The sequence below is a fragment of the Echeneis naucrates genome, chromosome 1 (assembly GCF_900963305.1).
Source record: "Echeneis naucrates chromosome 1, fEcheNa1.1, whole genome shotgun sequence".
NCBI classification, from domain to species: domain Eukaryota; kingdom Metazoa; phylum Chordata; class Actinopteri; order Carangiformes; family Echeneidae; genus Echeneis; species Echeneis naucrates.
Window position 1 is genome coordinate 9,329,621 of NC_042511.1, and position 13,322 is coordinate 9,342,942.

The 13,322-nt window shown below is 40.5% G+C and overlaps 1 protein-coding gene across 4 annotated transcripts in view; it reads left to right on the forward strand.

The window, feature by feature from the left end:
• Nucleotides 1-291: 291 nt before the first annotated feature.
• Nucleotides 292-13,322, forward strand: part of LOC115045786 (endonuclease V) — a 33,140-nt gene continuing 20,109 nt past the window's right edge. For all 4 annotated transcript variants that reach the window (XM_029505711.1, XM_029505684.1, XM_029505703.1 and 1 more), the window contains exons 1-5: nt 292-415; nt 4,704-4,875; nt 7,072-7,206; nt 8,419-8,458; nt 9,272-9,384. In XM_029505711.1, the coding sequence (XP_029361571.1) occupies nt 372-415; nt 4,704-4,875; nt 7,072-7,206; nt 8,419-8,458; nt 9,272-9,384 (504 nt within the window). In that variant the 5' untranslated portion in view covers nt 292-371. The remainder of the gene's footprint in view (nt 416-4,703; nt 4,876-7,071; nt 7,207-8,418; nt 8,459-9,271; nt 9,385-13,322) is intronic.

Here is a 13,322-nt window from a genome sequence, read left to right on the forward strand (position 1 = left end):
TATTCTCTTTATGTGTTAATGTTCTTGGTTTTTATTTGATTTTTATATTAAATTTTTTGTCCACGTGGATCACACTCGGATCATTTTTTTAGTGTAATAAATGCATTTAGAGCACATTGTATTAAAATGGCACAGCCTGTCAAAACAAGAAAATCTTTGTGGCCTTTTCTGATTATTATTGTAATTTTCTCTTTATACGACTAGATGACACCATTCTCCCACAGAAGTCTGAGGCTCCGCCCAGGCCCCGCCCTGCAGTGACGTCAGGACTCGGAAGCAAAACAGAGCGTTTCTCCTCCACGCTGCTTGTCTCGGCCAAACGTCTTCCACAGACCTGTGTACAGCGGAGTGTGTCCTCCGGGCCGACACAGATGTCTGCTGCTCCTGTACAGGACCTGGTGAAGCGATGGGAAAGGTCAGACTGCCATCTCTGCTTTACAGACCTCAACTACGTCCAATAAACTATTCACAGAGCAGTTCATGCCGACGGTCTGTTCACCGATTTGGTTCCCCCCTACGCTGATTTACTGCTGAGTCGTGCTTAGCTGCTATGTTACCGTGCGTACTTAAAGAAGAAACGCAAATAGAAACACAGCTGGGTGTACGGAAAGCGAAATGGAACTAGCCAATGTGTAGGTTACTGGTATGTTATTTATTATATAAAAATAAATTCAGAATGCATTTGTTCGGCCATTCATTGTCAACCTTTGTGTAAATGGATGCCAGCTAGCATAGCTGTGGAGAGTAGCCTTCGTTAAGTAAACCTCACTGCCGGATAGTTAGTCGCTTCGAAATGGACTGCTAGCTAACTGGTTAGCTAACTGGTTAGCATGCTCGACTGACAGATTGACATTATTTTTGACATATAACGTTACTGTTGCTTACCATTTATTTGGAAACGGGCGGAGCGCCTGCGAATGACATATTTCTGCTCCTTGGAAACATCCACTGGATAGATTCCATAACTTTTCACAATTCACGTTTCATACGTTTATGTTTCATAATTCAACGAACTCGTTGAACACAAGTTTGTCCATTTTACCACAATGAACATACACTCACATGACAAACGCTCATCCTGGCCACCCGAATGTATCAACTTTGCGCCCTTTGGGAAACTGGGTTGGGAATGAGATTATGCCCTCTGTTAGTTCAAAGTAAGGGCATGATTTATACGAAAGTCACTGAACACTTAAAATATTTTTACCTGAAAGCCTTCACATCATCTTTTATCTCTTGCACGACATGCTAATAATACATACATAATTGTCATTGTGATGATCAACGAGTTAAACTGTAGCATATACACAACAAAAATTCAGCAACAAAGCATGGTATTTAAACAAATCAACAGGCGTGGACTCGGAGCTAAGAAATTGCAAATATGCAATAATCTTTTTTCCATTAAAAACAATGACTGGCAATGACAGTCTATCCATTTTCTAGCGCTTTTCCGTTTCCGGGTCACGTGGGATGCTGGAGCCAATCCCAGCTCACGCTGGGTAATACGTCAGCACGTCAGGTCACGTGACGTAAATGTGAAATGGTGAAATAGCGTTGTATTGTATGGGGGAACTCGAGCAGCGCTGTGGCGCAGTGGTAAAGCTGCCGACCCGCACCTAGGTGGGAAGGGTTCGATTCCTGGCTAGGTGATGTATGTATATAATGTAACCCCGGGGTTAAGTGATGTAATCAACTGTATATGTAATGTGTAATGTAAATGTATGTAATGTAAAGGTTCCGTAATGTAATTTCCGTTGTAAATGTAATATGTATGTGATGTAATGTATGTAATGTAAAGGTTCGACTCCCGGTGTGGGCACCTGAACGTGTCTACGGATTTAGTTGGTTACGAGTGATGGACTGGGCTAATGCAGATACGGCGCCCCCCCCAGGACCTAGGCCGAACCAGACCAGACGGGTGACGGCACCCCCTCCAGGAACGGACCGAGACCAGACCGGAGACAGGACGCGTCCACAGACTAGACCAGTAAAAGAGCGAATCACTGAGATGATTTGTTTATTAAGGAAAACGGGACATGTAACACTTTAGTGTTTTCTTCCTAATTGTACCCCCCCCAACAAATGGTTTGGCCACCGAGCCTTCGCTAAGCCCCGCCCCCTTAGTTACTGTTGTTATGCTAGCCTGTTCTCTGTTGTCTGAAGTTCGGTAGGAAAATGTCCAGTCAGCATCAGTCTGGATCAGAAAGGAAAAGAAAGAAGATTGAGAAAATAAAGGGTTAAGAAATTTTCTATACAATTTTTTTTTTAAAAAGTGGTGACGGTGAATTTGGGACGAGAAACGTAGAGCAAGGTAAGAAACAGGGCCGTTAGCTTGAAACGTAAGCCAACTGTCCAGCTCTGATGCTAACGTCCATTAGCCTAGCTTGTATTAAAGCCCGACACAAAACGTTATCTTAGCTCCATCAGAAAGGAAGAGACAGAGAGGAGAGGGCTGTAGCTGCAGTCAGGTAACAGAGAGAGAGGGACACTGGAGGGGGCAGAGGAATTTATTTAACTTGTTGGCTTTATTTCCGCACAAAGATATTGACCGCAAATTTAGAAAAAGTGCTCCACCGCTTCAGACACAACAACACACACAATCCAGGTAGGATGAGGATTATTTCTCCATAACGATCGACTCATTCTTCATCATACATCTACATCAGCTGTGTTTCTATTTGCGTTTCTTCCTTAAGTTCTTCCTTAAAGAAGAAACACAAATAGAAACACAGCTGGGTGTACGAAAGCGAAATGGAACAAACCAATGCGTGGGTTACTGGCGTGTTGTTTATTATATTAAAACAATAAATTGAGAATGCATTTCTTAGACCATTCATTGTCAATCTCTGTATAAATGGATGCCAACTTTGGGCTCAAAATGGACTGCTAGCTAACTGGTTAGCATGCTCGACTGACGAACTGATGACACTATTTTTGACGTATAACGTTACTGTTGCTTACCATTTAATTGGAAACGGACGGAGCGCCTGCGAATGACATATTTCTGCTCCTTGGAAACATCCATTGGATGTGTCCATATGTTTCATAATTCACGAACTCGTTGAACACAAGTTTGTCCCTTTCACCATGATGAACATACACTCACATGACAAACGCTCATCCTGGCCACCCGAATGTATCAACTTTGCGCCCTTTGGGAAACTGGGTTGGGAATTAACTAACTCTGTTAGTTCCAAGTAAGGGCATGATTTTTCCGAAAGTCAATGATCCATTCACTGAACACTTGAAACACCGGAAAGCGTACACATTATCTGTTATTTCTTGCACGACATGCCCATAAAATAGGCTATAGGTCTATATAATTGTCATTGTGATGATCAACAAGTTAAACTGTTGCATAGACACAACAAAAACTCAGCAACAAAGCATCTTATTTATTTACTCATAAATTTTATAAACAAATCAACAGGCGTGAACTCGCGGCTAAGAAATCGCAAATTTGCAATCATCTCTTTTCCATTAAAAGCAATGACTGGCAATACCGAATGAAATAACAGATGATCAAACCAACAGGGAAATCTCGTTTTCTCTGCAATCTCACGCAAATTGTCAATTATTTTGTACCACTTCTCTTTCCGTAAAACCAGTTGTTCTGGGTTGGTCCTGTGGGCGGTGTTCGTTAACATGGCTTTTCGAGGGGGAGCAGGAATGCCAACGGGGAACCAGATCGTTTGACACAGCGGCCCTCCCAGGCCGCAGTGTGACGGCTTCTCATCGGGATGTCATAAGTACTAACAAACAAAACGAAGCAAAACAAACACAACAAACAGGCTGGCTGATCTTACTGCCTTAGTGTGTAAATCCGCCCAGCCATGGGTCTGCCAGCAGCTCTGAGTCTGCACCTGGATCGTCTCCAAGTTCGTAATGGCGAGGTCGCTGACAACGCCATGATTCCTTATGCCCTCTTGCAATGATAACGAATAAAATATAGATTTATGGTCCACTTGGAAATACGCAGAAAGTTGGTGGCTGATAACTATGCAAATGCCATGAAAGGAATCGTCACGGATCAACAGTTTTTATTTCAACAGACCAAACTTTCATGATGCAACTAAACAGTGGGTAGGCTCAGGGTTTATCTTTTTGTTATTTTGACAAAAGAGAAGTCATTTTTAATTCACCATCTGTCTTTTCTCTCGCGTTCATTTTAATTCTTCCTGTTGCTGCTTTCCATTTTGATTCCCAACTTTTTGCCAGGGATCTTCTAGCACAGTCAGACAGATAGCAAACAAGTATGTGACTTGACAGCAACAACTTAAATGTTCCTGCCTTTACTTATATAGTTAACATGTAATTAAAATATGAAACAGCCACATTTAGTGAAAACATATTAATGTGTCCAGTATATATGTAATGTTAGAATATAAATTCCTTCATGCTTCACTGCACCCAGAAATTCCCCCCCAAAAAAGATAAAATGAAATGATAAAAGGTCAAGAAATATTAGTGTCTACTAATACTAATATTACTGTTTTGTTTTTTGTGACCATTATCACAAATAATAGCTCTGCTGTTGACATTTACTAACCTTAGCAGGTATTGGCATGTAAAGAAATCTCCAGTTACCTCTTGAGAATCTTATTTACCTTGGCAGTAAGTGTTGTGGGGCATTTATGTATTTGCACCTGCCTGCATCTTGTGGTCTCACAGTGAAACTAACGTTACTGCTGTTGGTGCAGTGAGCAGGCCCATCTCAGGCTGCAGGTGGTGGAGGAGGACACAGAAGACTGGCAGAGGAGTCCAGACTTCTCAGGCCTGGAAAGAGTTGCTGGAGTGGACCTCTCCTTCATCAAGGGGGATGACATCAATGCCTGCGCCCAGCTTGTGGTCCTCAACTACCCTGACCTGGAGGTGAGGCGTCCCCCCACCACACAGTTATTACAGATGAATTGAGAGCTTTGTTGACCCTCAGTGGTGTAAGTGGGAACAGCAACAACCTAATCCAGCCCCCGCCTGCAAACATTAATTGATTCATCCGTGATTCATCTTATCCGTGTCTGGGTTGCGAGGGTGGGGTCACCCTGGACAGGTGACCAGTCCATCACAGGGCCTACACAGAGACAGACAGAGACCAACAACCACTCAGACTCACACTCAGACCTACAGACAATTTAGATTCACCAGTTAACCCATACATGATGTCTTTGGACAGTGGGAGGAGTACCCGGAGGAAACCCACGCAGGCACAGGGAGACATGCCCAGGAACTGAATCCACAACCTTCTTGTTGTGCCAGCAAACACGTGATGTAAAATACTGAAAGTCATTGGAGCCAGTGTGGCCAAAGTATTGTCTGAAGCCTCCCAAAAAGCAAATGAATTAGACATAAAGTTCATTTATTTGTTAATATTTTTTCATAGCTGTGTCCTCTGTTTAGTTTCTTTTCACATTGTTACTTTAGGGTCGTGTTTAACTTCTTTTACAGTATGTTGATTCACTTTTTGTTGAGTGTGAATCAATTAAAAAATTGTAAAATATTCCATAGAGCTTGAGGAGTTCACTGAAGGTCCATCTGAGACATTTTACATCAGTTAGCCTTTTCATGAGTGACCTCACCTCCCTTACCCTGAACGATTGACAACAAAACACAACTCAAAACAGAATTCTTTTGAAAACTTGAACATCCTAACTCATAGTGATAGTATCTAATGTTAAATCTACATTAAAATGTTCACTAAATGTTCACTATAGAAAGCAATGAAAATACCCATCAGAGCTGTGGTTTGATCTATAAAACAGCTCAAGGTTGAGTCTGGTCAAACCAGCTGTTGCTATAGAGACGGTGGCAGTCCAAATACGACACTCCTCTGTCCTGCCGTTTGGCTGTGCATTAACAAGGGCGTCCAGGCCTTTCCATTATATAAGCCATTGTAATTAATGACATTTGAAATGCTGCCATTAATGTGATTATGTTTGCTCTAAGTTGAGTCTGACACTGCCACCTAAGGCCATTTGTCACACAGAGTAATGCTGATAACATGATGCACAAAGTGTCTCCTGCTGCTGACTTCTCAAAGAAGCTAAAGTTTGAAATTACATAACTACTGTCAAACTGAATCATTTCAAAGTGTAATGCGGAATAAATGCCTTTGCTTATTACTGTTAGCACATCAGGATGAAGGTGAAGGCTGTCAAAAATACAATATAGATATACCTGAGAGGTAGCTGACATTTGTGATAGTCAAGTGTATTCAGAGAAAATTATATGGTAAGACTCTATGGGCCTGCTGAAGGAAAAGAGTCCAGAGCTCATGCATGTTTCATTTGCAGCCAGCTCCCCAAGCCTTGACAAAAGGTGTTTTTGTCTAATGTTACATCATCTGAGATCGTGGCTAGTCCACTCGCTGTGAGCACAACAGATTTTTCAAGCTGCAGCAGCCCCTGGTCTCCTGAACCCTGTTAATGCTCAGTGGGATACGGCAACATATTGGTCTAAATTCAAGGGGCTTACTGATGTTCATGCAGTGTGTATTTGTGTATTCAATTTAAAATCTACAATATTTCAATACATACAAGGAAAATATACAATTTTATTAAACTGGTTAATGAAACTAGTGAGAACACTTTAAACTGGATTGTGTAACAGGTTGCAAAAAAAAAAAAAAAAACATACTTTAGTTTCAGTTCAGTTGTGGAATAATCTGAATAGCCTGTGTCCACTTCTTGATGCAGCTGGTAACATAAATAGATTAACTTTCTATGATGATCAGAATATGTTCACAGCCTTTAATCGACAACAAGTAACAGATGTTTTGTTTTGTGCCAGATGGGAGATGTTACTAATCATCTTTCACAGCTTGCGTTTGCGTCTGTGGAATTGTTCATACATATTCACTGCGGTACACGCTTTCGTCCAAAGGATAAGTTAAACAGTCCACTATCTGAGCTCCATTCAGGACCACAGATGCGCCGTTACGGCAGTGAACTGACCAATATTAAAGGTGACTGGGGGGATGCTGATCAGCCATGTTGACATCCACTCAGCCGACATGGTGCCCTGAGTCATAAGTCATAAAGTAAACCTACAGCTTCTGTCCCCTCATACCAGGTGCTTTATGAGGACAGTCAGATGGTGACCCTAACTGCCCCCTACATAGCTGGCTTCTTGGCCTTCAGAGAAACCCCTTCCCTGCTGGAGGCTCTGCAGCGGCTTCAGAAGAACCAGCCTACACTTCTGCCTCAGGTTAGCTTCTCTACACATTAGTGCCGAATTTTGTTTCACAAAAAAACCAACTGCACTCAAGCACTTGATATATTTGCAAATATGAGACATTACATATCATTTGTTCTTTTATATTACACTGATCAGTTATTCTCCATGTGAGCCTTTGTATCTCATGTAAAAGTTGTTTTCCCCTTTTCCACTTGCAGAAACATAATTTTTTTTATACATCTAAACATTTTAACATGGTCTTAGCATTCAGCCAGCAATTCCTTTGCTAACATTCATTTTAGATAATTTTGAGATTTTGAGATAAATAACTAATTAATTGACGTTAGTTAGACAACCAACAATCTGATAATTCAGTGACATAACAGGGGCTTGTTTTAGTGGCGTAAAACTTACTTTACCTCTTGCACATTAAAACACACTAAATGTTAAGGTGATGAAGCGCCTGTGTTCTCTGTCACTAAATCTTTATCATCCACAAACACATTTGTTGCAGCCCACTAGTCTCCCTCCATCACTCCCACTTTGTCTCTGTTGCATGCTGTGATTTTGTGGGAAGGGGGCAATATTTTGTCAGTAAATGATAAAATGTATATTTTAGGCAATGGGATTTAATTCAGTCATTTTATTAGCATTTAACCTTTTGTCTGACAGGTTAGTACATACTGCAGAAATGTATTTATTTTTGGGTTGACAGCTTGTTGACCTTTTGCAATTTAGATTATTTTCTTGTAAATGTTGATATTTCTAAATGGTTGGCATGTTTGGCTAAGTGTAGCTATCCAGTGTACAGGAATATGAATTATTTTTACCCTTTGTTATGTTATATGTGATCACCAGATGTACTTACTGACAACTGTTACTAAATTACTTACATCTTTTCTGATTTTAAAGCAGATTGATCATTGATCTCATACATCTAACACTGAGAAAAAAGCTGAAACTGTGGCTGAGGAAAAAATTTGAAAAGAAAGTCTGTCAGCATGTGTTGGGTCAGGTATGACTGACAACATTTACAATGCCTCATCCCTACAGGATCAATACTTTCCATCACATCTGCGCTACGATGAGTCAAAATGTCTGTCTGTTGAGCAACAGGCCAGAGCTCACAGGGCTTTTTAAAAACACATTTCAGTTTATCTTTTTGATGTTCTGAACTGGTAAAAGCGTTGGTATTACTTTGTTTTACACAATAGATAAGTGTATGCGTTGTGTGCACTGCAGGTGGTGTTTGTGGACGGGAACGGTCTCTTCCATTACAGAGGTAAGTCAGGCTGGTCTATATTGACCCTGTGATTGGTGCCTTCTTTGTAAGAAAGATGCCAATAACAAACTTTTTCATATGACATGGTACAAATGTCTGCTTTCACTGGTAAGGACCAATAAGTGAGATATAATCTTTTCAGGGACAACTTTAGAAATTTTGGAGACCATATTTTTTCTCCTCACACAGGCAGACTTTCCTGATTCCTCTGCTACATGCTACACTAATCTAATTATGACCTCCCTGTCTTGAGCTCCAAACATACATGGTCGTCATTTCTCCTTTAAAAACATCACATTAAAAGTAATAAAAACTTGATGCTCTAACTTGCCTGTGCATCCGTAGACTGACACAGTTGTGTGCTTTACAGCTACATTTTTGTCTTTGAATATTAATAATATATAGGTGTCAAGGCATTGTCCTTGTACTGCAGATACTTACTAGAGCACAAAATGTGTATTAATCTGCAGCTGTGTATAGCCCCCCAACAAATGCACTGATTACTCCTATTTAAGCTAGACTCCTTAACAGTGCAAGTGTGTAATTTACCGATGAATGCCATGCAAGAATTTGGTCACAGAATTTACTGATGACTATGGAAACCTGGAGAGAGATGGCAAAGACCGTCATGCATGGGTCGTGAATGTGAGTGTTGCCTTGTCAGGATTCAACGCGAGTCCATCACCTTAAGGTCAATTGGATGCGTTTTGTGCATGTTTATCAGAGTTTCAGAGTTTAGTATCAGGATGGATGAACTGGCTCCCAACTGAACTCCCGTCAGTGCTGACATTTGTTACTGTTTGCCGCCTGTAGAGTTCGGCCTGGCATGCCATTTGGGAGTGCTGTCAGGGCTGCCTTGTGTGGGGGTGGCCAAGAACCTGCTGCAGGTGCAAGGTGTGTACAAGAGTGAAGAGCACCAATCACAGGTGAGACATCAGTGCCTTAATGCCTTTAAAATGACCTCAACTTTCACCTCTGCACTGGCTGCAGCTTTAGTCATAATGATTTATGGTTGCCGGTCTGCCCATTCATCCACTCTAGGTCTGATGATATCTCATGATTGCCTTGACGGCATTTGGTTATATTTGGTGTAAAAAAATTTTGACGCAGTTTTTAACAGATCAAATCTTGCTCAAAGGTCAAAGTCACTGCGAACGTTTTTAACAGTTCTGGTATTTGTTATTTATTAGTAATTAGGATTGTTTTTGTCCTGCGGTTTGTCATTGTCTTCCAGAATACATAATTTTTACAAAGACGCTGAGAGGTGTTGTGCTGCTAAGTGTTTTGTTGCAGTGTGTACTAATGCTTCTCCAGTGAAAGAGCTGCCAACCTTGACAAGAGTTAGTAAATTAATTATTAATGTGTAATCACTTTTTTCTGGTTGTGTTTATATCTCACGGCATTCTTAAAAAAATGTCAGAGAGAGACAAGGCAAAGGACAGAATCCTCAGTAGCTTTTCTTTGTGTGTGTGTGTGTGTGTTTGTATGTGTGGTTAGTGTAAGAACACACACTAGTCAGACTTACATGTCTATAGAGTGTGTATTTGTTTGCATGTACACTGTTTTGGCAATGTGACTTTTATTGCAAGCCAAGGCTTCCAAGCGTAGCTAATGCTAATGTGGCTTTTTGAATATAAATCAAGCTGGAACAAATACCTGTTGGTTAAAGTGTACCTGTGGGACAACAGAATCTGAATGTCATTAATATGCAAATATCCATGTCGGTTCAGTGTGGAACCTTGGTGACCTGCCGAGGAAAGAACAAAAACAGGTTAAAGCCAAGTCTGTCTGACAGGCAGGCACCTGCTGTCTGAAGCAAATTTTTTATTAACAAAGGTTTGCAAGAAGAAAACAAACTGCGTTTGCTGTATGCATAAAAATCTGGACTGTCACACTTCATTTCTGAACTAGATTTCTATTGAAATATTTTCATTTCTTGATAAGATTTCTACATTTGCACACCTCTCTACATGTGGAGTTCGGATACATTTACACACAGTGTGGGTAGACCATGATTTAATCCCACTGGGGAATGGTTAAAAACAGGACTGTCAATATTTGGGGAGTTTAACCTGAAGCAAATGCAGGTAAAGTCCTCATGAAAAAATCTTCTTTTTCTCTAATAGGACTGCCATAATAAGTGAGCTCAAGGGCTTCAATATGCAAATTCCTTGTAGATGACGTTCTGTGACAGAGCACTGACGGTGCTCCTTAAAAGGGAACAGCTCCAGCAATGATCTGCGCCGCTGCTAACTTAATTAGCAGGCCATCCCCTATAACCTCAAAGGTCTCCATGTATTAGTGTGACATGCTAAAACAATTCTCTGTAGGAGTGTATCTATCTCCCTCAATTTCCATTTGTGGCTGTGGCATCAGAGAATTGTTTCTGCTGGGTCCGATCCGCTTGTTTACACAGTCACACACATCTGCTGATACCATCGGGGGAAAATCAGAGAGGCTCGGACTTCTTCATTTTAGGTGTCAGGTAACAACAGCATTATATGCCCACACTGCATCTTTGGGCTGAAGTGATGTATCAGTTGCTGTGCATGAAATTGTAGAACTGCCTTCCCGGCCATTTTGATGAAATTGTCGCTCTCTGGGGCTCTTACTGCTACGCCTTGGATCATCAGCATCTTTGGCATTTGATTGCTGCTGGAAAATTTGTTCTGAAGTAATCTGTGAAACACAAACCACTACAAGTTCTCTACCAAATTTCTCAAAAATGTAGTGTTTAGAAATAAGATTAGCTATAACCAGATCTACACGCCGCCATATACCACTGACAAGCACTATGCTGCCGTCCTCAATCAGATTTCACAGAGCATATCAAACATACCCCGAATAATTGTAGCTTCTGAAATCCAATCGGCTGTCTGTACCAGACTGAACTCTCTGAAGAGTAAGCGTCTATGTGTGGATGTGTATTTTCAAGCAAAAGTGTTGTATGGTTTTAAAATATGATTTCATTGTGGTTCCAGAGATTACCTGTATGACATGTTCATTTTAAGAGACTATGAACAGCTCAGCTTTTTGAGAAATATACTGTAAAAGATCAATTTTGCGCTTGCGCATCTTGTACATCTCTGGTCTGTAGCTGATGTTGATACACTGCCAAAGTCCCATTGATGATGCAATACGAACCTTTGTAGGTGAATGTAATATCACATCTGTAATCTGCCCTGTTAGGCAGAAAACTACATCTGGCGGCCCAGAGAACATAACAAATAGCCCATTTAAAGATTTGTTACTCATTTGGAGAAGCGCATTAATAACTAGTGAAACCAGATACAAACAGACAGTGCATCGATAACTTCAAGTTAAAGTTCAGTTGTTTTAGCAATTTTATTTAGATTTAAGTGCCATCTAAGAAGACTTGCATTTGTTTCGCTATTATTTTATTAGCATTTTTTTTTTTTTTTAAGGGAGATACTCAAGTTGTTAGAAAGTCCTGATATTTTCGAGGTGCAATTACAACAAGCAGTCAAACACAAATATGATATTAAATTGGCATGCGATTTGTCTTCTCATTTCACTCAGAGAAATAAAATAAGCTAAATTTCCAAAAATGTGCAGTATTGTCTTTAAAATATAAAAACTGAAAATGGCCTGAAATGGCCTTTAGTTGATGTGCTGGAAAAAGCTCCCTATGGATATTGAATGGAGTCCCAGTCTACTCCCTTCATTTAAGCATTACATGCACTTTAACAGTTTAATATGTTTTATACAGTTTTTATGATGTTTTTAAATTTTATTACTTTGTATTCTTGTTTTATTTCAGTAAAGCACATTGAAATGCCTCTGTATGATAATGTGCCTTGTTTGGGAGAGTTCAGTTATTACAGCTGGATGAAAATAATTTTTTTTCTCTCTTTACCTCTAAATAATGGACGACAAGTGGTTTTAAGATGAAGGCCAACGTCTCCATTAAAACACATGCAATGACACATAGAGCCTTCTGCTTTACGTGTCCTCTAAACTCTGCTCTCTCTTACTCTTAGCTGAATTCCCACAAGATGTAAATATAACGTGTGTGCTGAGCAGAGACGGGAAAGTGCGTTGTGTTTTTGTCAAACAAAACAAAGTAGAAAATTCCTTCTTTCTTTTCATTCTTGATTCACTTTTGGAAATTGGTTTCCTTGTTGAAATCTCCTGTTCTCCTCTCCTGTTCCACTCTCTCCCATCTCATCGGTTTTTCCTTTTTTCTCCTTTCTGTCTCACTTTGTCTTGCTCTTTCTCACTGATAGTCTGGCTGCAACTCCAACTAGTATGTTATTGATGAGTTGCTATGTCTTTCTGCTGTTCTGGCTTCAGTACTATACTTGCTTCGCAGCAGCCAAGTTTCTTGCTCCCGTAAACGAACAAACACACACACACACTTGCATACTGTTGGCTATATCCCAGCTGGGATCAGAGGCCCAGTGCGGCCCCTCCTGTCTCCCTGCTGGCTGCTTGCTGTAATCAGTCATAGTAGAGTGGACACCTCATCCATCATGGAGGCTAAGCTCCCTTCATGGCTCTGGCCCATAACCCAAAGCACACCTGTCAACAGCAGCCAACATCACCAAGTCTGACTTTGCACTGTCTCTTTGACTGTGGATGTGAAACTTTACTTGTTATAGAAGAAAATACATTTATTCTGAGTTCATCATCACTTAATCATATATATCAGGTATTATTAAATATGAAATACTAGTCAGTCCATGTATATGACTTTTTTGATTGCTATATCATTGGATTTATTAATTTCTTCACTTGATAACAGATAACTAAGAAACCAGTCATTCATTCATCTTCTAAAGCTTATCTGTTTCCGGGTCGGGCGGGTGCTGGAGCCAATCCCAGCCAATGCTCTGGGCGAGGG